Consider the following 27,478-nt stretch of genomic DNA (forward strand, 5'->3'; position numbering starts at 1 on the left):
AGTGGGTTCAGTGCAAGGAGGAAACGTGGTAGCAGTGATCATAGCTCTCTTTATTAGGTACAGCACAGTATAGGGCTGCACTTAAAGACTGGGGAACTGGGCCAACTATATACACTTTAAGGTTCCCATGCTATGAAACCATTGGATCATTCAAACCAGCAGGGGGCCCATGATTGGAGCAGGGCAGCAGGGATTTGGATCCTACTGCCCATTGTTCCTGAGTCCCCAAATTCAGTCTAAAGACTCTAATGAGCCAGGCAGGAACACTAGTAATACACAACATTAGACCACATACACAACACCAACCTATCCTGATTTTGGCTACCCTTAGCTAAGGCCTCAACAGTTTCACTGAAATTGATGCCTGTTTGATCTGGGGAAAAGGCTTACCTTTCACAACCCATGTAAAGCAGCTGAAGACAGGGCTGGTGCCAGGATTTTTGGCACCCTAGGTGAAGTGCTGGGGGCCACCTTGCAGCTTGCCCCTCTCCACCCCCATTCCACCCCAGATGGAGTGGGACTTTGTAGCAAAGAGAAGGACTTGCTTTAAAAACAAACAAAAAGGCAAAGCAAAGCAAAAAAAAAAAACCCTATGTGTGTCTTTTTTTTTTATAACTCATCCAAGACTCTTAGTTTCCTGATAGAATCATTCAGGAAATCCACACCTGCCTCCCTCCCCCGCTCCTTTCTCTTTGGAAAATTACCTTTTATTGACTGCCTCCTTGCCTGGTGACACCACATCATGGGATCCTTGGCGCTCCAAAGCAGTGTCCCTCCCAGGCAGCCGGGCCACAGGAGAAAGCAGTAGCAGCAAAACAAAGTTTGCATATCCTGGGGATCTCCTAGGTATGCAGGCAACAAATCACTGGGTAGGGAGGGAGAGCCCCCCCCCTCTCTCTCTCTCTTTCTCTCTCTCCTCCCCTGCTGTGGGAGAATCTCCATGACCCCTTCCCCCATATTTGGAGCATGGTTGGTGTTTCAATGGCAGCAGTAGCAAGGGGAGGGGGAACGTGGTTCCTTAACTCTTGAAATTGTGAGATCCAGCCCCATTAGAAAACTATCCTGCAAGGCTGATGTCAGGGCCATGGGGGGGGGGGGGCAGCTCCTTTGCTGCGGTGGCCAAATCTTCCCTCAGGGCTGAATGTCACATCTTTGGAGGACTCTGCTGGGTCAGGCGGTTGTTTGTTCCCCCTTCAGAAGTTGCAGAGTGGCTCTTTATGCCCCAAAGCTAAGATGAGTATGTCCTCGGGGAGGGGGGGGGGAGGAAGTCCACCAGAACCATGGAATTGGTGATCATTGAGACTTTCCAGCCCTGCCCAGTGTTCACCCAGCCACTGAAGCCACGACAGCTGCCATTGCAGGATTCCATAGGAGAGGAGAGTGCAAGCAGCAAAGCAAACCAGGCAGCATGCCCAGCGCAAGAGGGGAGAGGCTCCCCCAAGGGAGACAGGTAGTTCGTCAATTCACCTGGAGAAAATGCAGCCCAGGAGGCAGCCAGTTCTGAGGAAGGGAAGGGAACGGAGCTAGGGCAGTGGGAAACCTTGCTCAGGGACTGTGAGAGGCTCCTGCTTGCCAACCAGTCAGTTGAGGAGGGAGCCCAGCAGCCAGAGGTACACCATAGCCCAGCAGCCAGAGGTACACCATAGCCCAGAGCAACCTGCGCAGAGGCCACTGCTGCACTGTGATCTCTGGTAGCACTGATTGCAGAATGGGGCTGCTTCAGAAAGGAGACAGCCAGTAGATGGAGGGGACACAGCATCTCTTGAGTGGTGTCTCTTGCTGCTGACTGCCCCTCACAACTTTGGCACCAGAGGTTGCTGCATGGCCCACTTGGTGGGCAGGCGAGTAGGCAGGCAGACTTTCTGGCTCGCTCATTTGGCTCCCTTACTGGCTCAGTGGCAGCTGCAGCAGCTGGGGCAGGTGCACTGGAGGATGCCTGCCTGCCTGGTGGCCATCTAGGCAAGCAGAAAGGCTTGGGAGTACCAGCCCAGCAGTGCTGGGCTGAGGATCCAGTGGCATGCACGGAGAGGGGGAAAAGGCACCCGTCACCCTATGGCCAGATGACGCCCTAGGCAGCAGCTTACTTTGCCGACTCCCTAGCACTGGCCATGGCTGAAGAGATGGAAAAGAACTTATCCCTGGGAATTTGAGAAGAACCCCTAAAATTGTTTATCCCCAAAGCAACCAGATAATCCCAGTTGAAGACTGGGTCAGTCAGCTCTGTAAAAGAAAAGGCGACTTCAAGCAAAAATATTGTAATAGCCTTGTTAACTCCTGGTCTGCCAGAGACATAACAACAAGGCTGGTTAGTCTCTGATATCTGCCCATTTAAAATTGTGGAATGAGCAACAAGGCCCTGCCAAAAGGAAATAACTGACTTAAAGTACATTTTTTGTAAGGAGAAATACTAAAACCCAGATTCAAAACAGCATTAGAAGTGTTGAACAGTAGAAATTATCCTACATATTTATATTAAGTGCAGTGCAAGTCAATTGAGTCAATGAAAAATAAGCTGTAACACCATTTTGTAAAATTATGTAAGTATAGGAGTCAGTGTGGTGTAGTGGTTAGAGTACTGATCTAGAACCTGAGAGATCCAGATTCAAATTCCCACTCTGCCAAGGAAGCTTGCTGGGCAACCTTAAGCCAGTCACTCTCTCTCAGACTAACATACCTCACCAGGATAGTTGTGAGGATAAAATGAAGGTACAGTTGAAGTCACTGTGGATCCTCATTGGGAAGAAAGGTGGAGCATTTATTTATTATTTTTGCAGGATTGGTTTTTTTCCTATATCATGTACTGATCAGCAGGAATATGAAAATGTTTTGATCAAAATCATAACAGGAACCGTTTTCTCAGTGTCTATCTCAGTTTTTACATGGGAATCACCCTCAATAGTATTACTTTCTTGGATAGTGTGGCATATATTTTAATCATGTATGTTTTCTTATGATTTCTCAACTTGCTGGACTCCTAGTTTCACTTAATATACAGGTGCCACTGATGCTATCTCAGGATATCAGCAGGGCCAGATCTAGGGGGGGGGGACAGAGGGGGGCGTTTGCCCTGGGCGCTGACAGGGGGGGGCGCCAAATTGGGTATGGAGTCCATTGTATTCTATGGGACCATAACATAGAATGGCCCATAAGGGGGCAGCATTTTTTGATTTTCCCCTCCCCTCAAAAAACATGTAGATCCGGTCGTGGATATCAGTACCGAACCTTTCATCCTTGCTGCAATATCACCAGTATCTTTAGTTGCTTATGTAAGGTCTTTCCCTCTTTCAGTCATTTTCTTGAAAATAGTCTTCGTTTCTGTAAGGCAGTAGGCATAGGAATTGTATAAGCTAGGTTTCTATACAGTTTTTAAATTCAAATAACTTGGTGGGTGTTCAGCTGTTTCTTTTTTTATATGAAAATGTTAAGCATTTGTGGCCATTTTGTTAACATTAAGAAGAGTTTATTTATTTAGGACTTCATTTATAGCTCACCTTTCTTGATGATCATCAAAGGAGATTACTATATATACTATATAAAACAATTTGATCAAAAAGCCTAGACATTCAATACTGTTTATTCCCTAACTCAAAGCGATTAGTCCTGACTTTTGGGGGGTAGATTTTACTTCATACAGTTTTAAAAATGTTAGCTTTTTCTTCTTCAGGTATTCTTCCCTTCCCTTTCTCAATCCCTACTGTCACTTTCCCACAGTCAGTTACTTTCCAACAGAAAAGAAATCATTGTCACCCAGTCTGGCCAAGAAACTCTCTTTCATCCAATCAACACCAGACTCCTTTGATATTTACTATCCAGTAGTAAGGTAACCTTCTCAGTTCTTTATTCTGCTCTGTCTCCTCTTTAACCCTTTTTTGTTTCTTTTTCTTTTAAACTTTCCTTTACACTTTCAAACCAAACTATATTAGCCATGTCTGGCCTCAGATGTACTTAAGATACCTTTATCATTTGTGTTTTTAATCTGTAATTGTTTTCTCTAATATGTGATTCGTTTCATCAGCATTTTTGTCAGTATTGTTTAAACTTTTGGGAACTGAAAAAGAGCGATATATCAACATATTCTCAGCTAAATCTTGTAGATGTGCCTATTTTGTTAAACAGAAACATCATAAATGTTTTTGGTCACTGGTGCTATTAAGCATCTTCTCTTGCTTTCATCTTCTCTGGCTTTTTTATTTTGCAACGTTATGCAGATCTTAAGCTTGTTCATGTTACTGTTCAAAGCACCTGGAGCTTATATGTTAAAAGTGCAGTAATGTTGGCCCCAGTAAGGAGAAAATTGCTTCAAGAGGAAAATGAACACCATTTTTGAAATTATATCAGGAAGAACTGATGTGCTAGCAAACATTTTAGAAACCGTCTTGTAAAGGAGGCTTAATAACATGGTAATGTTTATGTAAAGTGGGCTTATAGTGTCACACTTGAATCTAATAAAGTGGACATCCATCATGTTGTAATAAAGGGAAGAGCTTCTAATTAAAGTAGGACATCATTTGCAGGATTAAAGTCATTTAGCGTAATTGAAAAGTGTTAATACGCTATTTTGTCCTCTTCCATTGGTATTACTTCAAGGGTAAAACATTTTAAGGTGAAAATGTGTCTTGTGTCTTTAATTGAATGTTATTACCTACTGATTGTAACATGTTGAAGCTGTTTAATTACAAACCTGGAGAATTAATTACAATATTGAGACCCAGATCCCAGGAGGTTAGAATGTTCTTTTTTTGGCAAATAAACGTAACATTGAAATTGATACCTTAGTTGTTTATAATCAAACCTTGAAACATAGTTCAATGTGATTCATTATACCCACATGTTTTTTCTTAATTGAGCTGCAGCAAAGCAACAGAGGTTAACCAGGTTAATGCTTGCATCCTAATATGAAATTTTACAGGCTTTGTTGTAAGACTATTAATTTGGTTTTTTTAAATCCAATCACTATATTTTATTATCAAAATTAAGAACATGATACTTCCGCTTTCTCTAAATGTGTAGATGCCAAGTACTTTGTTTTTTCTCAAATAATCTATCTGTCATTTAATTTTGCCAAGGGATCTTTTCTTCCTCATCAGAAACTGTCTGTTTTACAATACCTCTGTGGTAGAGCTGAGTTCAGCTACTTATGTTAGCTCTCTTCAATAAATTATACGGCATCCTTCACTTTGGACCTATTCCTCCATCCTGTCTTGCTAAGTACAGCCAGCTGGAAGGGAGGAGATCTGTTCCCATTGGGGTTAGTCTACTGCCAGTTTATGCATCAGCAGCTGGTTCTTTATATTTGGTAACCATCTCCCTAAAGCTTGCAGTTGAACTCCACAGAAATGCACCAACCTGATGTCAGGGAATGTGTGTACTTCGTTGATCCCGTTTTTCTAAGTGTAGTGCAATTCCAGTAACATAATTCTAGAGATTAAAGTGATCTCCTTACAACCTAGTATATTACCAATTTACTTGAAAAAACACAACACACAGGTTTTTATACTTTTAAATAATATATTCTGCTAATAACGTATTACTATTTTATCCCATGGAGTAATATTCAGCATCACAGTATCCCATTTGATCATATGTGGCATGTTAGCAGTATGCATGCATGTATGTATATGTGTATTTTCAATTTATAACCTTCCCTTTCCTCAACAGTCTCAGGGTGAGGAACAACAATTAATAAATATACAGAGTTAAAAATAATTCATACAATATGACAATCTTAAAAACAGGTCAGATTTTGCAGATGTTAATATCAAATTGCAGCCACTCCTCCCATGCATCCCCAGCTGGTATAAGACAGATGACATAGCCTTAATGTATTGGGTCAGTTCAACAAAATGATTTCAGCAGGGCAGCTGCAGTCGGGAGACCAAAGATTGACAAATGTCCCCACATTACTTGAAGGCCTGGTGAAACAGCTGTCTTACAGACCCTGCTGAACTGCAATAGTCCCTGCAGGGCTGTAATCTCCAATGGGAGCTTGTTCCACCAGGTAGGGGCCAGGACAGAAAATGCCCTGGCCAGGGTTGAGGCTAAGTGGACTTCTTTGGGGCCTGGGATCACCAGAAAATGTTGATCCATGAAGCTCTCCAGGGGTTATATGGGAAGAGGTAGTCCTGTATCTTGAACAACCTATAGGATTATGGTCATGTAGAGTGTTTACTAAGAAAGATGATATCAAAATGAAAAGGATAAAAATACAATCGAAATACACTTGTTACGAAGCAGGAGCCTAACAGCATCTTTGTGCAATTTTGCAATTCTTTCTTCTGTTCCTTTATGTAATTTCTAAAAAAAAAATAGGGCCCCTTCTCAGGCCCCCACAAATGTAATGGTACAGATGTTGTAATTAGGGGTGTGCACAGAAAATAATTTGACTCAAATCAGATTCAGGGGTAAAAGTATTCAGGGGGCCAAATATCCCCAAATATCAGGTTCAGTGCCCAAATCTTATTCGGGAGATAGTTGGCTATCCCGAATATTCGGCTCCATTATATTCTATGGGCCGTTAAAGTCAATGGCAAAACATAGGGTATAATGTATAAGGGCTGGGGGGGGGAAGGGTTTGAGGGAGAGGCACTCAATTTCTTGTGTATCTGCAGAAGCATCTCCCTAGGAGAACCCCCAAGTTTCAAAAAGATTGGACTAGAGGTCCATTCCCCATGTTTTCCTATGGCAGAGGGAGAAGGTATCAATTTCCCCACAGTGGGAAAATTGACACTGAGGAGGAGGGGGTTTGAGGGAGAGGCACCAAATTTACAGTGTAGCTGCAGGAGCCTCTACCCCAGGGAACTCCAAGTTCCAAAAAGATTGGACCAGGGGTTCCTATTTTATGTGACCCAAAGTGGCTGTCCCCCTTTCCCATTATCTCCTATGATGGGAAAAACTTGCAAACACAGGCAGCAGTCAGATTCTCCTAGAGAATATATGCAGTGTAAAATCAACTTTGGTGAGGATACTTGTTTGCAAGGAGCATAATAGTTCTATGTGCCCTGCAGCAGTGGCCCCCGAACCTTTTTGGCACCAGGAACTGGTTTTGTGGAAGACAATTTTTCCACGGACCAGTGGGAGGGCACTGGATTTTTGCTGTCCCAGGCTGCCTTCCCACCCACAACCTGCCCCTGTCCCCATAGGGGTCTTTAAATGGCCGGGGGAGACTGGGCTTGTTTCTGCTGCCTCCCTGCTAGGTGGCCAGGTGGAAGAAGTCCAATTTGCCCCCCTCCCATTTAAAGACTTCAGCTGATCGGCAGGGGTCTATAAATTAGGGATAGGCTAAGGTCACAGCAGTGCTGCCCCTTCAGCCTCACTCTGAGGCTGCCTCCCTGCCTCAGAGTGAGGCCATGCTGCCTCTTTCATCTGCCTGGGGCCCAGACAAGCAAAAGGGGAAGTGGCCATGCTGCCTCATTCCGTGGCCCGATTGCTAACAGGCCACGCACCGGTACCAATCCATGGCCCAGTGGTTAGGGACTCCTGCCCTGCAGAACAAGTGCCATTGTTGCAGTGCCAGTGCCACACACAGGACCTTAGTTCAAATTTGAGAATCTCTCTTAATTTCAAACTTGGGGGAGGGTGCTTTCTGCAAGGACCACAGCACAGAAACAGAGCCCTGGGCCAACCTAATACTGACCATCTCAGCGGCACAACTCTACCAACTACTGTCCAGCAGCTGAATCTAGGGCCATTGTGACCTGGGTATACCAAAAGATGAATGGACACAAATCTGAAATCAAGATTCACAATGCTGAGCAACCTGTTTTACTACAGCTTCATTTCAGAAACAATCTGGAACAGGAGACTGCTCAATTACAATCTTTGCACTCGTTACAGAACTCAGGTCAATGGGACCCCCAGGGCCCGACAAAAATATTGGCTTCTTATCTCACTACACAAGCTAAATCACTCATTTCTTGCTTATACATGGACTTTTAACTTGGTCTTAAAGGGGTCACTGAACTCAGACTTGGTTCTCACACCTGTTTTTAATATTGTTATTTTCTGAATGTCAATTTGCTGCCATTTACATGTCCTAGCAAATGTGTTTTTCCAATGTTGTGTTTATTGCTCTGTTACTTATGCATCTTGACTCTAACCAGCTCTCTCTCTGGCAACTAACCCACCCTTACCTGCGTGTAGTATTTGAGGAAATCTGATTCACTGTATGAACTTGGGCACATGTACTTTTTATTGCAATGTATCTGAAAAAGTGTGCTTACACACTGAAGCTTATACTTAAATAAAAATGTGTTTGTCTTAGAAAGCCATGGAGGGAATGGGAGCACCTCTTTGGTTGCCTGGGGATTCCATTGACTGAAATTATGTTGCAGTAAAACAGGTTGCTCAGTTTTTTAAATCTTGATTTCATATTTGTGTCCATTCATCTTTTGGTATACCCAGGCCACAAGAGCACTGGGTTCAGCTCCTAAACAGTAGTTGGTAGGGTTGTGCCACCAGGCTGGTCACTATTAGGTTGTAAATTTGGTGCCTCTCCCTCAAACCCCCTCCTCCTCAGTGTCAATTTTCCCACCATGGGGAAATTGACACCTTTTCTCCCTGTCATAAGAAAGCATGGAGAATGGGTGCACCCTCTTTGGGTGCCCCTAGAATTGGACCCTTTGGTCCAATCTTCTTGAAACTTGGAGGTTCTCTGGGGGAGAGGCTCCTGCAGCTGCACTGCAAATTTGATATGTCTCCCTCAAACCCCTTTCCCCAGCCCCCAGATCATTCTCTATGAGATTTTGCCATTGATTTTAATGACCCACAAGGTATAATGGAGCCAAATAGCTGCTAAATCAATTTGGCAGTATTCGGGACTGCTCTATAAGAGAATCGAATTCCACTGAATCAGCTGTTATTTCAGGTTGTATTCAGTTCAGCGAAACCAAATGCACACCCCTGGTTGTAACTGCCAACAGCTTCACATTCTGTTTAATAAAATACTATTTCCTGGTGTTATATTTACTTTGCACTGGAAGTTCCTTGTGGATTCTTCTTTGTACAGAAAGTTCCTTATGGATTCTTCTTTCTCAATGTAAATAAATAATAAAGAATAGCTATATTATTCAACAACATTTCTGGTTATTAATACTACTGTACAGTTGCTGACCTGGATAACTCAGGCAAACCTGATCTCATCAAATCTCAGAAGCTAAACATTGTTGGCCTTTGCACTCGGATGGGAGACCACCGAGGAATACCATGGTCATGACATGGAGGCAAGCAATAACAAACCATTTCTGAATGCCCCTTGCCTTGAAAACCCTACAGCAATAATGCGATGGTGATGTGAAGGTAGTGGATTGGCATTTGCGACTCTCCACAGCCATCAATGATATCCCCCCCCCCCCCAAGTGTCCTTTCCACTGCATTATCAAAGCAAGTATACCTTGGAGCTGTGGAGGATGAAGCGGCAGCTGAGACTACTAGAGTGAGTTTGGTAGCGTGTTTGTGACTGAGAGGCAAGAGCTTTTTATAGAACATTTATGAAGATCTATATGATGGCAACAAAGTCTGCCAAAATGGAGTTCTATGCAGCCTCCATTGCATCTGCAAAGTTGCACCTGGCCCAATTATTTAGAACAATTTGATTGTTAACTACATTGCCATCAGGCAAGCAAAAGCTTTTGTGACTTATTTTGCAGATAAATCCTGCCTCTCCACCAGGACTTACCAGCTTCAGTAAGGGAACTGGAAGTCCCTTGTCCGTCTTCAGGTCCAATTTTGGACCACTTCAGCTGGCTCTCTCAGAAAGATGTCGACAGTATCCTGTCAACTGTGAAGCCAACCACCTGTCTTCTTGATCCATGTCCATCCTGGCTGATTAAAGAATGCAGGGATGGTATCCGGGATCCTCTGTGTGAAATTGTCAACTTGTCCCTTCCTTCAGGGACTTTCCCAGAGAGTTTGAAGGAGGCAGTGATTTGTCCACTTTTGAAAAAAGCCCAACACCAACCCTATGATCCTAGCCAGCTACCACCCAGTATCTATCCTGTTTCTGGGTAAGGTAGTTGAGAAGGCGGTAGCTGAACAGTTCCAGGTTTTCCTGGAAGACTCATCTGTCCTTGATCCATTTCAGCCCAGTTTCTGCCCAGGCCAGACTGCATTAATCACCCTCACAGAATAATTAATGGAGACTGCATTAATCACCCTCACAGATAACCTCTGGAGGCATCTGTATCAAGGTGGGTCAGTGCTGCTGTTGCTCTTAGATTTGACAGAGGCTTTTGACACAGTCAATTATGATCTCATGACCCACTGCCTCTCCAACATAGGAGTTCAGGGGGTTGCCTTACAGTGGTTTTCCCCCTTTCCCTGTGATCAGGAACAGAGAGTAGCACCCGGCAAGCAGGTCTCCTCGTGGCACCCACTTGAATGTGGTGTGCCCCAGGGGACAGTTCTCTCACTAATGATGTTTAACATCTATATGCATCCCCTTGCCCAGTTAGTCTGGAGGTTTGGGTTGGGTTGTCACCAGTATGCATACAACAACTAGCTCTATTTGTTGATGGACAGTTGCCCAGACTCAGCCCTGGACTTCCTGACTGAGCCTTTGGAGAACATGGCTGAGTGGTTGCAGCAGAGCCGGCTGAATTTTAATCCAATAAAGATGGAGGTCCTGTACCTGAGCCAGGGTGGAGTAGCTTCCAGCCTTGGATGGGACATCACTTGTGCCAACCCAGAAGGTAAAAAGCCTGGAAGTGGTCCTGTTTGCCTTACTTTCTTTGTAGGCCAAGGTCACTACACTTGCCAGGTTGGTCTTTTACTATCTTCAACAGATCAGAGAGCTGGCACCCTAGCTCTTCCCTCTGGACTTAGCTACAATGACCTATGCAATGGTCACTTCCAGATTGGATTACTCTACACGGGCTTGCCCTTGGGACTAAGCTGGAAATTCCAGTTGGTGCAAAATGCAGCAGTGCACCCGCTAATGGCACTGGCTGTACGGGCAGGTATTCGGCTGGCATTATGCCATTTGTATTGGCAACCTATTGAGTACTTGTTTTGTTTCAAGGTTCTGGTATTGACCTTCAAAGCCCTGCACAACCTGGGACCGACATATCTGAGGGACCACTTCTCCCGTATGTGCCCCGACAAGCTTTACACTCAGAAAATCAACATCTCCTGGTTGTCCCTAGCCCTAAGGATGTCCATCTGGCCTCGACCAGGGCCAGGGCTTTTTCTGCCCTGGCCTGATGGAACATGCTCTCATTAGAGGTTAGGGCCCTGCAAGATCTGCTACCTTTTCACAGGGACTGTAAGATGGAGCTGTTCCTCCAGGCCTTTGGGTGAGACAGTGGGCATCCAAATTAAACTAAACTGGTCTCCCTTGTGAAGTATCTTCAACAGCCCACTTGAAATATGACATCATTAATTATTGGCCAGCCGAAAACTGTTCTAAACTTACACCCTTCTGTCTCCTGCTCTGAACCAGGGGTTTTCTATCTGCTTTAATATATTTTTATTGATGTTAATGTTTTAAGTGCTGATTATGTTGTAATACACCCTGAGCCCATTTGCAGCATAGGGCAGAATATAAATTTACTAAATAAATACATATATACATTTGCTTGTTGAATTATTGTTGGCTCATATGTCATGTATTGAAATGTTGTGCTTTTTCTTTTCTTTTTCTTGGCAGAACCTTCTCTTTCCAAACCAGCCTCTCCAGCCCAACAGCAGATATTCTGTGTCACCTACAGGGGATCTCACTATTACCAATATCCAGAGATCTGATGCTGGTTATTACATCTGCCAAGCGCTCACTGTTGCTGGGAGTATTTTAGCAAAAGCTCAGTTGGAAGTTACAGATGGTAAGATATTAAGATGTCTGCTGATATTTTTTATCTATAACACAAATTTATTTTGTAGCCATAGGTGTAATGGATTACCCATATGGGGGGAGTGGATCATACCTTTTATCTCTTCATATGTAGTATCTCCTGATTTAGCTACCAGTTGATAAACCTCAAGTTAATAATGTCCAAGTGACAAAGATCCCTGTCTTTTAAAATAGTTATTTTTTCCTGCAGCTTATTAACTGCAAAAATTGAAGGTTCAGTTTCAAAGCTGTCTTTCCCATTGGCTTACAATTGCTATAAAACAGATACACTATAAAAGAACTAATTAGCCAACTTCGTGCTCCTTCATAACTTTGTTTGAATATAATGCTTGCTATTGCAATATCAGTTGCTGAGGCATCAATGAAGCAGGATTCATTCTTCAGCTATCCATTTTAATGTGTTTCACTTAGAACAGGGAGATGGAGAATTGCAATACACGTGCATGCATAGTGCTTTTGATTTTCTTCTGTTAACGTTGTTGCCATTAATATTCTTCTTAGAATTTGAACTCTTAACATTACTAAAGATAATGAAACCAAAATTTCTGTGTAGTAAACCACTAAATTTCATTCTAACACCACAATATTCCTGGTCTTAACAGACTCTTCAAATACTTACTAGCAGAGTTCAATTAACATAAGTATTTGATTTCACCAGTCCTATGGAGATCTGAATGTTTTATGAACATTTGAAAAAAAAGACTAATTCTAAATAATCTGAGTTTTCACTACTGCATATTTATAATGAATTACAGGTAGAGAACTTCGGCAGCATACTGGTGTTCTGAACATGGGTTTGATAGGTTTTCTTTGTTTTTCAAAAGAGTGTTTTTATGACAATGAAAGATCATTTCTTCCTTATCCTTGCATCTTTACAAGTGTGCTGCTAGTTTCTGGAGATTAAAGTCTAACCTTCATTTGATGACCTCTTCACTCTACCCTCTCTTTCACACTTGATGACAAAATGATGCATTTTCATACAACTCAAATTTACATGTAGATTAAAAGGACATTTAAAATTAATGGAAGAGCAGTATTTTCTTAAAATCTGTCTGCAGTGCTGTCTGATTCAGTACCATGGCTGTGATTGGAATAAATAGAGCACACAAATATTGGCCAAGAGGACATTGAGCTGTTAATGTTTGCACCTGCTGGTGCTGAAAAGATTTACTGCATTAAGAGCTGAAAGGAGCAAGTCAAGTTCAAGGATATCAATGATGAGAAATTTTTCCTTCTGTCAAGTCTTCTGGCCGGTTATCTGTTCCTGAGTTTTCTTTGGTTTTCCTCTATTCAAGTAGTCATTAAGTGAAATCTGTGCTTCAGAGAGGAAACCATATAATTATTATTTATCATTCATTGACTCATTTTCATTAAGTTGATATACTTTTTTTCCACCAAGAAGTTCAGAGCAGCTTATACAGAGTTATCTGCATTTATCTTTATATATAATATATTTCCTGTAACACATAGTGGCTATGAATAATGAAATAGTGGTAATGCTTAAGATGCTCTCTGCAACCAGAACGTTTAATATTTACAATGTATTTAGACTGCAATCCTGCATTAGTTACGCATGCCCCAAGTTGTATGGATAATTGCGTTTGGATGCCTTAGCATAATCAGGGTTGTTTTGTGGAAAAATAGGTGGTAGAGCTCATCCAGGGATTGTTATGCAACTGCACCTACTATTCAATGGGCAAGGAGGGAAGGAGGAGGGGGAACCCACAGAAAGGTTCAGAAACTGTGCTTCTGTGAGCTCCTGCTGAATCCGAGGTCTGAGCATAATTATGCTTAGAAATTCTGTTGCTGGTCTGAAAAACTTAAGTAATTCAGGAAGAGTAGAAGTATAGCATAAGACTGGTCTTGTATTATAAGGTACCAATGGATCATATTTATTAAAGAATTTATTCATTTATTTCCCTGTTTTATGTTGATATGAGGCTACCTACAAAGGCAGAAAATACAATTTATTCTGAATCTTATATTGGCAGATTTTTGGAATTAGCTTTCTGGTGTTCAGATGGTGATTTCAGGTTTTCTCCTTAGTCCCATGCTTTCTCTTTTGTTAATGAGTTAATAGGGATAATTTATCACTTTAATTTTTGATACATTTTTTGAATTCTAGATTAGTTTCTCATCCAATTCAAATGGTAGCGCAGAACAAAACCACATGACATGAGTAGAAAAGCAAGTGTTTAATTATACCTTATATAGCTGTGTTTAAGTGGTTACATTTTTAAGGCTCAACTGAAAATATTTTAAGCACAAGTGTTCATATGAGAAGAGGTACTAGCGGTAATAAAATGTGCTGAGCTGACTGAATTTTGCTGATTATGAATTGTGATGAGAGCTCTTTAATATATTCAAAATTCAGATGTACTTTCTTGAAACACCACCATATAAGTACATTTTCTTTGTGTCTCATGGAATATGAAATCATTTTTAAAAATTAAGACAGTCCAGGCAATTTTCTTCAAAAGAAAATTAAGTAAGCATCTCAGTCTTATAATAGCACATTATGCAAATATACTAAAAGCTTCAATATACCTGTCAGGATGATTGTAATATACAAAATTCAATTATTAATTCTATACAGCTTAGTTTTTAGTGCACTTCAATATTAAAAACCAAACTCAATTTCCTGTAATTTATTCACTATTCACTCTTGTTGGCTGAATTTATTATTGTTTTATACTTCTGGTTCTATAGACATGACTAATTTCTATTTATGTCTGCAATCCATATTTGTCATTAAAATAGTATCTTTTTATGTAGTAGCTTGTAGAAAAAGACCAATACTTTTGTCCCAGTACCCTAAATGAAGATTCAAGAAAAATTATTCAAATTTATGGTCTGTGTTATCAATTAATTATACTACTATTGAATTGAGGGGTGGAATGCACTAGGCAGCCTGTTCATGGCTACCTTCATTCTGGCAAATTCACCCAGGCTCTGAACTAAGCCAGTGGCTACTGCTGGCCTCATCCTCACCTCACATTAAGTGCTGAGAGGTGCCCAGCCTCAACCCCAGAGTCCTACCTGATGCACTGTTAAGCCACTGTCATGTTCAGGAAAATGTTGCTCAGCACCAAAAGTCAGGCCCATAGCCCCAGGGGACCCCAGCCTCTTCATTTAACCCCCCTTCTGTACAGCTCGGAGGGCAATTGGTGAGATCCTTCTCACCTGACTGCCAAGTGGCTGCTTCTGAACTTTCCTCTGTCTGTCCGTCCTGGGGAAGGAAGCAGCCCCTTTTCCATCAAGAGGAGTAGGAGCAGTAGCAGCCACCAAATCAGGAGCAGGCCGCTGAAGCCTGCCCTGTATGATGGTCCCAGCCGTTGCCACCCTGCCCGCTGCTGCTGCAGTTACCTGGCCGGCAATGAGCCTGTGAGCCAGGCAGCCAAGGCTAGGCACTGCCACAATTTTTCAGCACTGCCATCAGGGCCATCGCTTGACAGAGAAGGAGGTGGAGTGCAGAAGGGAGGTCCCTGACTTTGCCTCATGCCGCAGAGGAGCCCCTGAAAACTCGCCTTAACTTCTGCTGCCATGGAACAGCTTCCAAACAACTGCCAGTGGCCCCAAGGACACCCCTGCTGCTGCTCCACACCCATGATGCTGACGATGACCCCACCACCTTGCCAGGAGGCAGCTGGGGAAGAGTTATTGGTGGGGGTAGTGGCTATTGGTGGCTTCCTGGCCCCCCAGATGCCCCAAACAAAAATTGTGTGCCTGTGCCCCCCCAAAAAACTTTACATCCTGGCTATGGCCCTACCAAATGTGCTCCTTCCCAAGCCTCATCTCACCATCCAGCAAGTAATGGTCTGTCCAGGACACATCCTCCATTATGCCCAATGGCTCAGGGTGCTCACAGTTTATCCCTACATAAATGATCAACCTGCCCTATCCCCACCAAATAAGAGGGTTAGCCTTGCTTAACTCCCCTTGCCTCACCTGCAAAGAATAACTTAAAGCAGGCCTTGGCATAGATCAGCTAAGTACAAGTTGCATCCCTCTGTAGAGAGATGGACCCCATCATTCTAAAAATATGAGGCAGATTAAATCTAATTGCCTGGTGTGGGATGTAAGCCCCATTGGCATCCAAAACAGCCTTATGGACAGCCAAATCTAATTTGCATTCTGCTCTTTTGATCCTCAGGAGCTTAACTGCTCCCTTCCAGACCCACCTCTGTAAAAGCTCAGACCAAAAGATCATGACTCCCAGTATTAACTCCCTTATCCTATTTAAATCCCTAATTATTCTGTGCCTAAGAGTGAATCCTTGGGTCATCCTCACTCATGTTCAATGTCAGGATCTCAGGACAACTGTTGTCTCTCAGAACCTGGTGGAAAGAAGGTAGCTGTTGGTTTCCACATCCCTCTTCTGCAATACCACAGCACACTCAGGAGGGTGTATAATCCCAACTGCATCCTGATTCTACTGTCACCAGCCTATCTGCTGGCACAGAATATGATGGAATGTCCCAGCACTATTGCTCTGACTGGGATCCTCAGTATTCATGGACCTGAAAAATAAAATCAAGCAGCTTATCTGTTGTTGTTGCTGCTGCTGTTGTTACTACTACCACTACTACATCTATTAGGCTGCTCTTCCCTGCAGATAGCACTCAAGACAGTTTACAGCAGAAAAACAAGTACAATAAATAAGTTAAAACAACATTAAAATACTTAAAAACATCAAGCAGTAAACTGTCCAAGATAATGGAAAATGTCATCTTTCCCCACAAGCCCCTTAAGATGAGGGGGTGTGAAAGAGTGAGGAGGGGATGAGGGCGGATGCGAGCGCCAGGCTTTATACTGCCCCATTGCTGTCCTCAATCAACTGCCTGGCAGAACATCTCTGTCTTGCAGGCCCTGTACATATATATGACTTGTAAGCTTTTGTTTTCCATATCGCAGTTCTTTGAACGTCTGGTTCAGACAGTCCTAAACTGGCTGCTGTAGAAGAGAAGTGAATGGGTGTCATATTCAGCTGTTGATATGCCTGCTACTGCCAAAACACCTCTAGTCACCAGCCAAAATTGGAATTGAATTAGCAGGGTTCCATTGGCATGTTGGAAAAGAGCCCCTTGATGCCATGAACTCAGATAGCACTTGCATGGGTCATAGCCATGTCTCACCTGCTGTACTAAGGACCACTGTGGCACCCCAGTCATGCTGATCAGTCTTGGATTTACACATCAACCAGTTCTCACCCTAAGCCAGATTCAACTCCTCAACTTGCAGGGCTGCCTGGGAAACATCCCAGCAGGATGTTCATAAACTCTGCATAAAAAGCTGTTAAAACAACTATGGTGAACTCACTGTATTTTCTCCATTACACGCAGCATTTCTCTTCCATTTTTTCCCCCTTTCTGGCCGATCAACCTCTTTATCTATTTTCATCTTATTTGAAGGATTATGGGTGTCCCAACCTGTCATGTTATTGTAATTCAATGCTGACTATGCCCAGGAAATTTAAGAAAGTGACAAGATCACCTCCTTAATTTATACTTCTGAAAATGGTAACGGAGAGGCTTTTGAAAATTCAAGAATAAAATATTTTTTTCAGCACAGAAGGGAAAAGGTCAGGTGGAATCAGGGATAACTTGGCTAATTCACAACTCCAGTTAATATGTTTCCAGCAACTGAGAGTTTTAAGCTTCTCACAAAGTCTTAGAATCTTTGAGATCAGAGGCTTTGGTTTTGGTGTTTGCTAAACACTCCAGTATATGTCCTTGAGTTTAACTGATACCAATTTCTCACTAGCATTGCTCCACCCCCAGGCTTCTGTTTTCCCCTGGCACAAGTAATCGATTTCCCACCAGTTGCTCCATGGGCACATTTTGACACAAGACTCCCTCCTGTTCCCCTTGTGGTTTATTAATCCTTAAAAGACAGCATTAAAAGCTGCAGAGGAAACTGGAGGGAACCATGCGTCAAAACGTTGATCCCACAGAGCAACTGGTGGGAAATCAACCACAAGGGCCAGGGAAAACAGAAGCCTGAGGGCAAAGCAACACTACTGGGAAATCAGTATGACTCTTCAGGCTTCCAAAGGTACCCAAATTCCTTCTTGAAACAAATCAGGGATCATTCCACTCTTTAGAGCTATCTCCCTTTTCAACTGGGCAGGGAATTATATCTCTAAACTAGAAGCTCTGTCCCTTTTTCTGGGCCAAATCTAGATCTTCAGCGATCCTCCCACTCCTCCTTGCCAACCTTCCCAATCAGTCATTACTAAACTGAAAACTCTTCAGCTCTTTTTTCTCAACTGATGCTATCCAATGAAATCCTGTTGAGCATTCTGTCACTCAAAGTCTCTTTGAGGCATTAACCCTTCACAGTGCATCACATGTTTATATGGCAGTTATGAGCTTTTAAAGCACAGTCCATCCCAGCAACTGCCTTGAAAAGGTGCCTCATATGCATCACACAACTGTCTCCATACCCTGCCAATAAAATATGCATAATTCCTGGTGTCATGGGCTACTATGTATCCTTGACACATGGCTGCTCTGACAACCAACCTTCTAATATTTATCTATCCCTAAAATCCCCATAATTGTCCTTAAAACCTACAGCCCTACCTGCAAATCCTAATGCTGGTAGATAGCCCTTAATAGTTCTAGATACCAAACCCTTATTCTTGAAGTGAATCATAAATCTCTCAATATAATCCACAAGCAAAGGACAAACGTGCTCTAAGCCTTGCTGGATGCAAAAGAGTTGAAACTACTTACATTGCTTGTCATAGGCCATCTTTGTGCCTGGTGCCAATGAGACCATTATTTCCTGCCACACTTCAAGTCCCAAGATACCACAGCTCAGCTCGCATCAGTGCCAGGCCATGGTTCACATCAGGAGCCAACTCTTGAAAATGCTGCTCCTGGAAACAAGATAGTACCCCAAGATATGTTACTGTCTCCAGAAAAACACCACATTAAACTTTGCTAGAAAGGCTGCCTATTGTGTACCAAATCCACTTCAAAGTGTTGGTGTTGACCTTTAAAGCCCATATGGCCATGGACCTGTCTATCTAAGGGACCGCCTTTCGCCACATATACCCCAGAGAGCACTGCATTCAGAAAGTCAATATCTGTTATCCATCCCTGGACCAAGGGAGGCCAGATTATGCTCTACACGGGCGAGGGCCTTCTCTGTGGCAGCCCCTTATTTATGGAACGCATTTCCAGAGGCCACGAAAGCCCTGCAGGATCTCTCCCAATTCCGCAGGGCCTGTAAAACTGATCTTTTCTGGCAGTCCTACAGTAACTAATGCATGAGGAGCTGCCATTAGTATGTTGCTGAATATTACCATCCATTGATCAGACACCTAATAGAGCAATGAAGAGAATTAAGAACTATAATGAAGCTAGACTGCCTTTATAAGAAATTTTATAGGTTTTTTTTTTAAGTTTTAAACTTATAAATCGTTTGTATGTGTTTCTGCTTTTAAAATCATAAGGTATTGTTATCGTTGTGTTAAAGAATAATAGAGTTGGAGGGGACCTCTAAGGTCATCTAGTCCAACCCCCTGCACAATGCAGAAAACTCACAAACACCTCCCCCTAAATTCAAAGGATCTTCATTGCTGTCAGATGGCCATCTAGCCTCTGTTTAAAAACCTCCAAGGAAGGAGAGCCCACCACCTCCCAAGGAAGCCTGTTCCACTGAGGAATCGCTCTAACGGTCAGGAAGTTCTTCCTAATGTTGAGCCGGAAAATCTTTTGATTTAATTTCAACCCATTGGCTCTAGTCCTACCTTCCGGGACCACAGAAAACAATTCCACACCATCCTCTATATGACAGCCCTTCAAGTACTTGAAGATGGTGATCATGTTATCCTATAACCATGCGTTGGATTTTTCCTACCTAAATGGAGAATTTTATATTATCCCTGTTAAAATTTATTTTATTGATTTTGGCCCAGTCTTCCAGCCTGTCAAGGTCATCCTGTATCCTGTTTCTGTCTTCTTCTGTGTTTACAACCCCTCCCAATTTAGTATCATCTGCAAATTTAATAAGCATTCCCTCTATTCCTTCATCCAAATCATTTATAAAGATGTTGAACAATACAGGTCCAAGGAGAGATCCTTGAGGCACTCGTCACTCCTCTCCAAAAGGATGAGGAACCATTCACAAGTATTCTTTGGGTGCGATCTTTGCATAGGAATCGTCTGTGATTGTGCTTTCAGTATTTCGCTTTTAAGAAACTCCCACCCCTCCTGAACCCCCTTCCTCTTAATTATCTCTGACCATGGGATTTTACCCAGCATAGTTCTAAATTTCTCGAAGTTTGCCTTTCTGAAGTCCAACCTATAAGTCTGACTACGTATAGCTTTCCCCTTCCCTAAGACTGTAAATTCCAAAATCACATGGTCACTACTGCCCAGGGTGCCCACTACTTCAATCAATTCTTCCTTGTTGGTGAGAATCAAGTCCAAGTCCTTGTTTCCTTCTTCACTTTCTAGAAAAGGAAGTTGTCAGCAAGGCAAGTCAAGAATCTATTTGACTTTTCATTTTTAGCAGAGTTGGACTTCCAACAGATGTCAGGGTAACTGAAATCTCCCATGATCACTGTGTCCCTTCTCTTGGACAACTTGCAATCTGTTGTAGGAGTATCTCATCCAAGTCCTCTGCCTGGATTGGTGGTCTGTAGCAGACCTCCACCATAATATCACTGTTATTTCTTACTCCTTTTATTTTTACCCAGAGACTCTCAACTGAGCTGCCATGCTCAGATTCACATATTTCCTCACAAGTATATACCTCCTTCACATATACAGCTACGCCTCCGCCCTTTCTCATTTGTCTGTCCCTTTTAAATAAATTATACCCCTGAATCCTAATATTCCAGTTGTGAGTGTCATCCCACCAAGTTTCAGTAAGGACTGTTATATCATAGTCTCTTTCCTGTGTTAGGACTTCCCATACTCTGTGCATTAGTGTAGAGACATAGGAATCCACGTTTTATGCATCCCGAGGGTTTAGTTTCCGTACAAGCCTGCAAGTTAACATTACCTAGCGTATGCACCACTCTTTGCAAATCTTTAATGTTCTTATCCCCAGTTTCTGGTATCATACGAGGCTTTGAATTATTGTTTCGCTCCCCCATACAATTTAGTTTAAAGCCGTCCTTATTAGTTTAGCAAGGCTGTTACCAAGCACCCTTTTCCCTACCACTGTAAGGTTCAAACCATCTCCCGATGGAAGACCACCATCTCAAAAGTGTAAGCCATGGTCCAGAAATCCAAATCTTTCCTGACGACACCATCGACGTAGCCAGTCATTTATTTGAAGTATTCTTCTTTTTTGTCCTAAGCCACGGCCTTCAACAGGAAGCATTGACGAGAACACAACCTGTGCGCCCAGTTCCTTCACCTTTTGACCAAGAGCCACATAGTTTTTCTAATACGTTCAAGGCTATGACAGGCAGTATTGTTCGTTCCCATGTGGATCAGCACGAAAGGATAGTAATCCGTGGGCTTGATAAGTCTTTCAATCCTTTCTGTCACGTGCTGGATGCGTGCACCTGGCAGACAGCAGACCTCTTGGGATGACAAGTCCAGTCGGCACACTTTGGGCTCCATCCCTCTGAGCAAGGGAACAGAAGCTCCAGGCTTCTTATCCACAGGAAATGGTATCTCAGCAATTAGAAGAGGACCCAACACAGAAGGAGGGTTCCTGGAAACATGTAACCCAAAGGAGAAAGAAAATCAGGAGATGTTCTGAGCTCCTGCTGCTCAGCAATAGGTTCCAGGATCTCCCCACAGTAACTGATTCTGAGCCATAGGAACAAGGGCTACTTCCCTAGCCTCCACGAAGCTTGAAGAAAGTTTCTCAGGATCCTGTGGATAAGAAGCCTGGAGCTTCTGTTCCCCAACGTAGGAAGAGGAAGGTGGTGGTGACTGGAGACTCCTTGCTCTGGCAAGGATGAGCCTTGCAAATTAAAGGCTCAAGCCCCCACCCACCTCTGACTCAACAACCAGAGCAACAGCAGAGGGTGGGTCCAGCAATTACCCCCAGGCAAACAAGCCCTCCTCACTCAGCAACAGCTACACAAAAGACACACAAAAGCAATCAGAAACCCCTCTCCAGCAGGCACCCCTCTCAAGCAGGCACCACTCCACAGTTACCTCCCACAGCAACTCTAGGTAATGCTCCCCAACAGTTTTAGAAAAGCAAATCAGGTCTCACTCACCTTACCAGCAGCTCTGTTCTAGATCCAAGCAACTTCTACTGCAGCTGAGCCACTTCTGCCTCTGGTAAGGATGAGCCTTGCAATTAAAGGCTCAAGCCCCACCCACCTCTGACTCAACAGCCAGAGCAACATCAGAGGGTGGGGCCAGCAGTTACTCCTGGGCAAACAAGCTCTCCTCACTCTGCAATAGCTACACAATCATGTTATGATTGTGAGCCACTCAGAGTCCATGTGTGGAGTGGGCGGCATACAAATTTAAGGTAAATAAATAGAGAGCCAAATCCTTAGTCAGTACTAAGCCAAATCTTTAGTCAGTACCATATGTGGGCATCTGCCTTCATTACACCAGATTTATTTATTTATTTGATTTATATCCCACCCTCCCCACTGAGGCGGGCTCAGGGTGGCTTACGACATGTAAACATAGAACAATAAAATTAATAATTATTAAAATACATATTCAATAATTTACAGTAGTTAAAACAATTAAGACAGAAGAAACAGAGACAGTCTATTAATTTGGTGTTAATCTGATGGTGACGGGCTTCCCCCGAAGTTCTGAAACGCCAGTCAGTTGTATGCTAACTGGAAGAGGACAGTCTTGCAGGCCTTGCAGAACTGCCCAAGGTTCCGCAAGGCCCTCACTTTATCCGGTAACTTGTTCCACCAGCAGGGGGATGTAATTGAAAAGGCCCTATCTCTGGTCGATTTCAGTCGGGCCTCCTTCGGCCCGGGGATTACTAGCAGATTTTGTGATCCAGATCTAAGTACTCTCTGGGGAACATGTGGGGAGAGACAGTCCCTAAGGTAGATAGGTCCTAGGCCATATAAGGCTTTAAAGGTAATAACCATCACCTTGTAATGAACCCGGTATACTACTGGCAGCCAGTGCAGTTCCCGCAGTCCCGGCTGAATGTGCTCCTGCCTGGGAAGCCCCTAATAACAGCCGGGCCGCAGCGTTCTGCACTAGCTGCAACTTCTGGGTTTGGCACAGGGGCGGCCCCATGTAGAGGGCATTATAGTAGTCCAGCATCGAGGTGACCGTTGTATGGATCACTGTTGCCAGGTTGCCATGCTCTAGGAAGGGGACCAACTGCATTGCCCGCCTAAGATGAAGGAATGTGGATTTAGCAGTGGCTGCTATCTGGGTCTCCATTGTCAAGGCAGGCTCCAGTAGTATCCCCAAGCTCCTGACCTTGTGCGCCATTGTTAGTGGCACACTGTCAAAGGCCGGTAGAGAAATTTCCCTTCCCAGACCACCGCGACCCAGGCAAAGGACCTCTGTCTTCGCTGGATTTAGCTTCAGTCTACTCAGCCTATGCCATCCAGCCACGACTTGCAGCGCCAGGTCCAGATTTTCTGGGACACAGTCAGGTCGGCCATCCATCAGCAGTTAGAGCTGAGTGTCATCAGCGTACTGGTGACAACCCAGCCCATACCTCTGGGCAATCTGGGCAAGGGTGCGCATATAGATGTTAAACACATTGGGGAGAGCACCTCCCCCTGAGGCACCCCACAGTCAAGTGCTTGTCTCCGGGACAGTTCACCCCCAATCTCCACCCTTTGTCCCCGACTATCAAGGAAAGAGGAAAGCCATTTTAAGGCCAACCCCTGAATCCCCACGTCGGCGAGACAGCGGGTCAGCAACCGATGGTCGACCATATCAAACGCTGCCAATAGGTCTAACAACATTAGTACTGCCGAGCCACCTCGATCCAGGTGCCACTGGAGGTCATCTACCTGGGCGACCAACACTGTCTCCACCCCATGGCCTGGGCGAAAGCCGGACTGGTGGGGATCTAAAATGGAAGATAACCTGATCAGGTGATGAGGCTTCTTCACTCCCCTAATTGCACTAGCCAGACACTTAAGGAAAGCCTTGCCTGGTGCTGTCATCTTAGATGCAAAGTTCAGATGCCCTAAAGCAACTTGTAACTGCTTTAGGGTAACCTTTCTTGTCTCACATATACTTTATAATAACTTCCTGTAACTGTCAATTGTATCCCCACAAGCCTTTGTTAATGTGTTAACAAAATACTAAATGCCCCAAATTAGGGATGGGCATGAACTGGAAAAATGCTGGTTCATATTGGTTTGTGTTTCTTTTAATTACTCAAACTGGTGGTTCATATTGGTTCATGGTTCATTTGATTTCTTTAACTGGTTTATGGTTCATTTTGTTTGAGAGGTGGTAGAACAGCCCCCTTGAAAGTTAGAGATGCCAAAGCCACAGGAAGTCTTCAGCAGGCTCTCCTCCACCAGCCCTTCAAGTCTGGTGAATATTGGATTTGGGATATCCAAGTTATACACCCCTCCCTCAACCAAGTGTTCCCAGGAAAGCTGAGCTCTAGCTTCAGGTTCAGTCCCTGAAACCATAGCAAGGAACTTCATCCCAGCTGGGAGGCATGTTTAAAAAATTGTCCCACTGGGTGGGGGGAAAAGGAGTCCCTCAAAAGCCTCCCTTAAATCATCCAAGCAACAAACAACAACTGAACTAACTCTTCTCTCTTTGTGCTGCAAAGTGAAAGTACCTGAGTCGGGTGTGGCATTATACTGGTATATAATCTGCTTCCACAGAGCAGGATAGGCTGGCTCCTAGAGCTGCCAATGAAGCTATGGACAACTTTTTGGGGTGTTTCTAGGGCTCTCCACACGTCCACCCCCAGCATTGCCTAGGAATTGATAGAATTGGCACCCTACTGTCTAGAGAACAAACTGCAAAAATGAACCAAATGAACCACCATGGAAAAATGTGGTTTGTTTTTTTGTTTGAGAATGATTCAATCAAATGAAGCAGTTTGAAACAAACTACAAACCAGCCCAGTTCATGCTCGAACCACAGTTTGTTTCTCTTTCATGCCCATCCCTACCCAAAATGATAGGCAATGAGTCAAGCCTTCAGTCTTTTCCTCAGCCATCTGAACATCCTTTTCCACTGCCAGTTTTTGGAATACAACCAGCAACCAAACACGCTAATATTTCCCTGCTGGGCCTGCAAAAACAAAATCATCTAGAATGCTTCTGTCCTGGACCCATGTCAGTCGGGCTTCCGGCCGGGCCATGGGACGGAGACGGTGCTGGTCGCCTTGGTGGATGACCTCCAACGGCAACTGGATCGAGGCGGCGTTGCGGTGCTGATGTTGTTAGATCTGTCGGCTGCATTCGATACAGTCGACCATCGGCTACTGACGCGCCGCCTCGCCGACATTGGGGTTGAGGGGTCGGCCTTGCAATGGCTTTCCTCCTTTCTCCTAGGTCGGGGACAGAGGGTGGCTATTGGGGGGGAACGGTCCCGGAGGCGCACACTGGATTGCGGGGTGCCTCAGGGAGCAGTTCTCTCCCCGATGTTGTTCAACATCTATATGCGCCCCCTCGCCCAGATTGCCCGGCGGTTTGGGCTGGGTTGCCATCAATATGCAGATGACACCCAGCTCTATCTACTAATGGACGGCTGGCCCGACTCCGCACCAGGGAATCTCGACCGGGCTTTACAGGCTGTTGCGACATGGCTCAGGCTGAGTGGGCTGAAACTGAACCCAGCGAAGACAGAGGTCCTTTGCGTGGGTCGCGGCGCTCTGGGAAGGGAAATAGCTCTCCCGGCCTTCGATGGTGCGCTATTGAAAGCAGCGCGCCAGGTAAAGAGCCTGGGTGTTTTACTGGAGCCTTCACTATCAATGGAGGCCCAGATAGCAGCCACTGCCAAGTCAGCATTCTTCCATCTGAAGCGGGCAAGGCAGTTGGCCCCTTTCCTCGAGCGTCGGGACCTCGCAACAGTGATCCACGCAACGGTCACCTCAAGATTAGACTACTGTAATGCCCTCTACTTGGGGCTACCTCTGTGCCGGACTCGGAGACTGCAGCTAGTGCAGAACGCGGCAGCCAGGCTGTTGCTGGGACTCCCAAAACGGGAGCATATACAGCTGGGGCTGCGTGAACTGCACTGGCTGCCGATTGTATACCGAGTCCAGTACAAAGTGTTGGTCGTTACCTTTAAAGCCTTATATGGCCGAGGACCTGCCTACCTGAGGGACCGTCTTTCCCCATACGAACCCCAGAGAGCACTGAGGTCAGTCGGGAAAAATCTAATGACCATCCCCGGGCCGAAGGAGATAAAATATCAGAGCACCAGAGCACGGGCATTCTCGATTGCGGCTCCTACTCTGTGGAACCGACTCCCCGAGGAGGTGCGGGCCCTGCGGAACCTTGAGCAGTTCCGCAGGGCCTGCAAGACCGTCCTCTTCAAATTTGCACACCCGGACTGTTAGGAAGATCAGAAATTAAGGAGCCGCCAACGCGGTTGAAGAACTATACCGCAGAATAACTCTATTTATTGAACTGGTTTTAATGTTATTAAGTCTATTGTTGTTGTTTTATATTGTTAAATTTAAAGGTTTTATTATTATTATTGTATGTTTTTATAAAATGTTGTTAGCCGCCCTGAGCCTGCTGAGGTGGGGAGGGCGGGATAGAAATAAAAATTTATTATTATTTATTATTATTATTATTATTATAATGCATCACTTCTCTCAAAGGTTGAGCAACTCATGGGAAGTGCCTTGTCAAAGCGAAACTGGCCCTGAAACTGAAAATCTAAGAACTCAAAATCCCTCAGGCGAACCAGTTTCAAAGGAAAGGATGATTTTATGTTGCTTTTGGCAACATGGCTCCAGTATCGCATGATCTCACCAGTTCCACAGCCAAATCATACCAGACTGAGCATAGCTTATCTGGAATGCCATCATTAACTGATTCCCCAATTCCATATGTAAAAATTAACTTAATATTAGTATAACAATTTATTACCATTATTTTTTCCTTGTTACTTAAGAACAAACAAACTTATCAGCCACAAATGATATAATTACTTTGAGTGGTAAATGTAGATAGATAGATAGATAGATAGATAGATAGATAGATAGATAGATAGATAGATAGATAGATAGACGGACTGAACTATTGAACTAAACTGCTACCGTAATTAACTATGCCCAAACCAAGCAAACTGAGTTGTGACCATGCAATTATATGAGCTCTCAGAAGTAATACCACCACAGCTGTACATATGTGGGAGCCCATGCCCTAAAATGGCCTGCCAAATGAGTACTGTGGTTCTAACATCCCCAAACAAACTTAGTTGTGACTTTGCAATTATATGAGCTTTCAGAAATAATACCACCACAGCAATTATATCAGCTCTTAGAAGTAATATAACAGACAGGTGGACTGATAGAGGGTAAAGATAAGATATCTTTATATATTCATAAGTCTGTGTATATGAAACTGAAATGCTAATGTTAAGGGCAGTGAAATGAACATTCATAGTTTTGAAATCAGAATGTGAATACAGACAAAAGAAATGTATTTTGAATTGAAACAAATATTGAGTGTTAAAAGCAAGCTTTGCTGTTCATATGCAAACTGTCTTTTTAAAAATGAGT

At 43.8% G+C, this 27,478-nt stretch overlaps 1 protein-coding gene across 12 annotated transcripts in view; it reads left to right on the plus strand.

The window, feature by feature from the left end:
- The window catches only part of ROBO2 (roundabout guidance receptor 2), a 1,840,872-nt gene that overhangs the window by 1,592,351 nt on the left and 221,043 nt on the right, over positions 1-27,478 (plus strand). For all 12 annotated transcript variants that reach the window (XM_060234422.1, XM_060234419.1, XM_060234423.1 and 9 more), the window contains exon 8: positions 11,642-11,813. In XM_060234422.1, the coding sequence (XP_060090405.1) occupies positions 11,642-11,813 (172 nt within the window). The remainder of the gene's footprint in view (positions 1-11,641; positions 11,814-27,478) is intronic.

Source organism: Heteronotia binoei, chromosome 3, assembly GCF_032191835.1.
Source record: "Heteronotia binoei isolate CCM8104 ecotype False Entrance Well chromosome 3, APGP_CSIRO_Hbin_v1, whole genome shotgun sequence".
Lineage (NCBI taxonomy): Eukaryota > Metazoa > Chordata > Lepidosauria > Squamata > Gekkonidae > Heteronotia > Heteronotia binoei.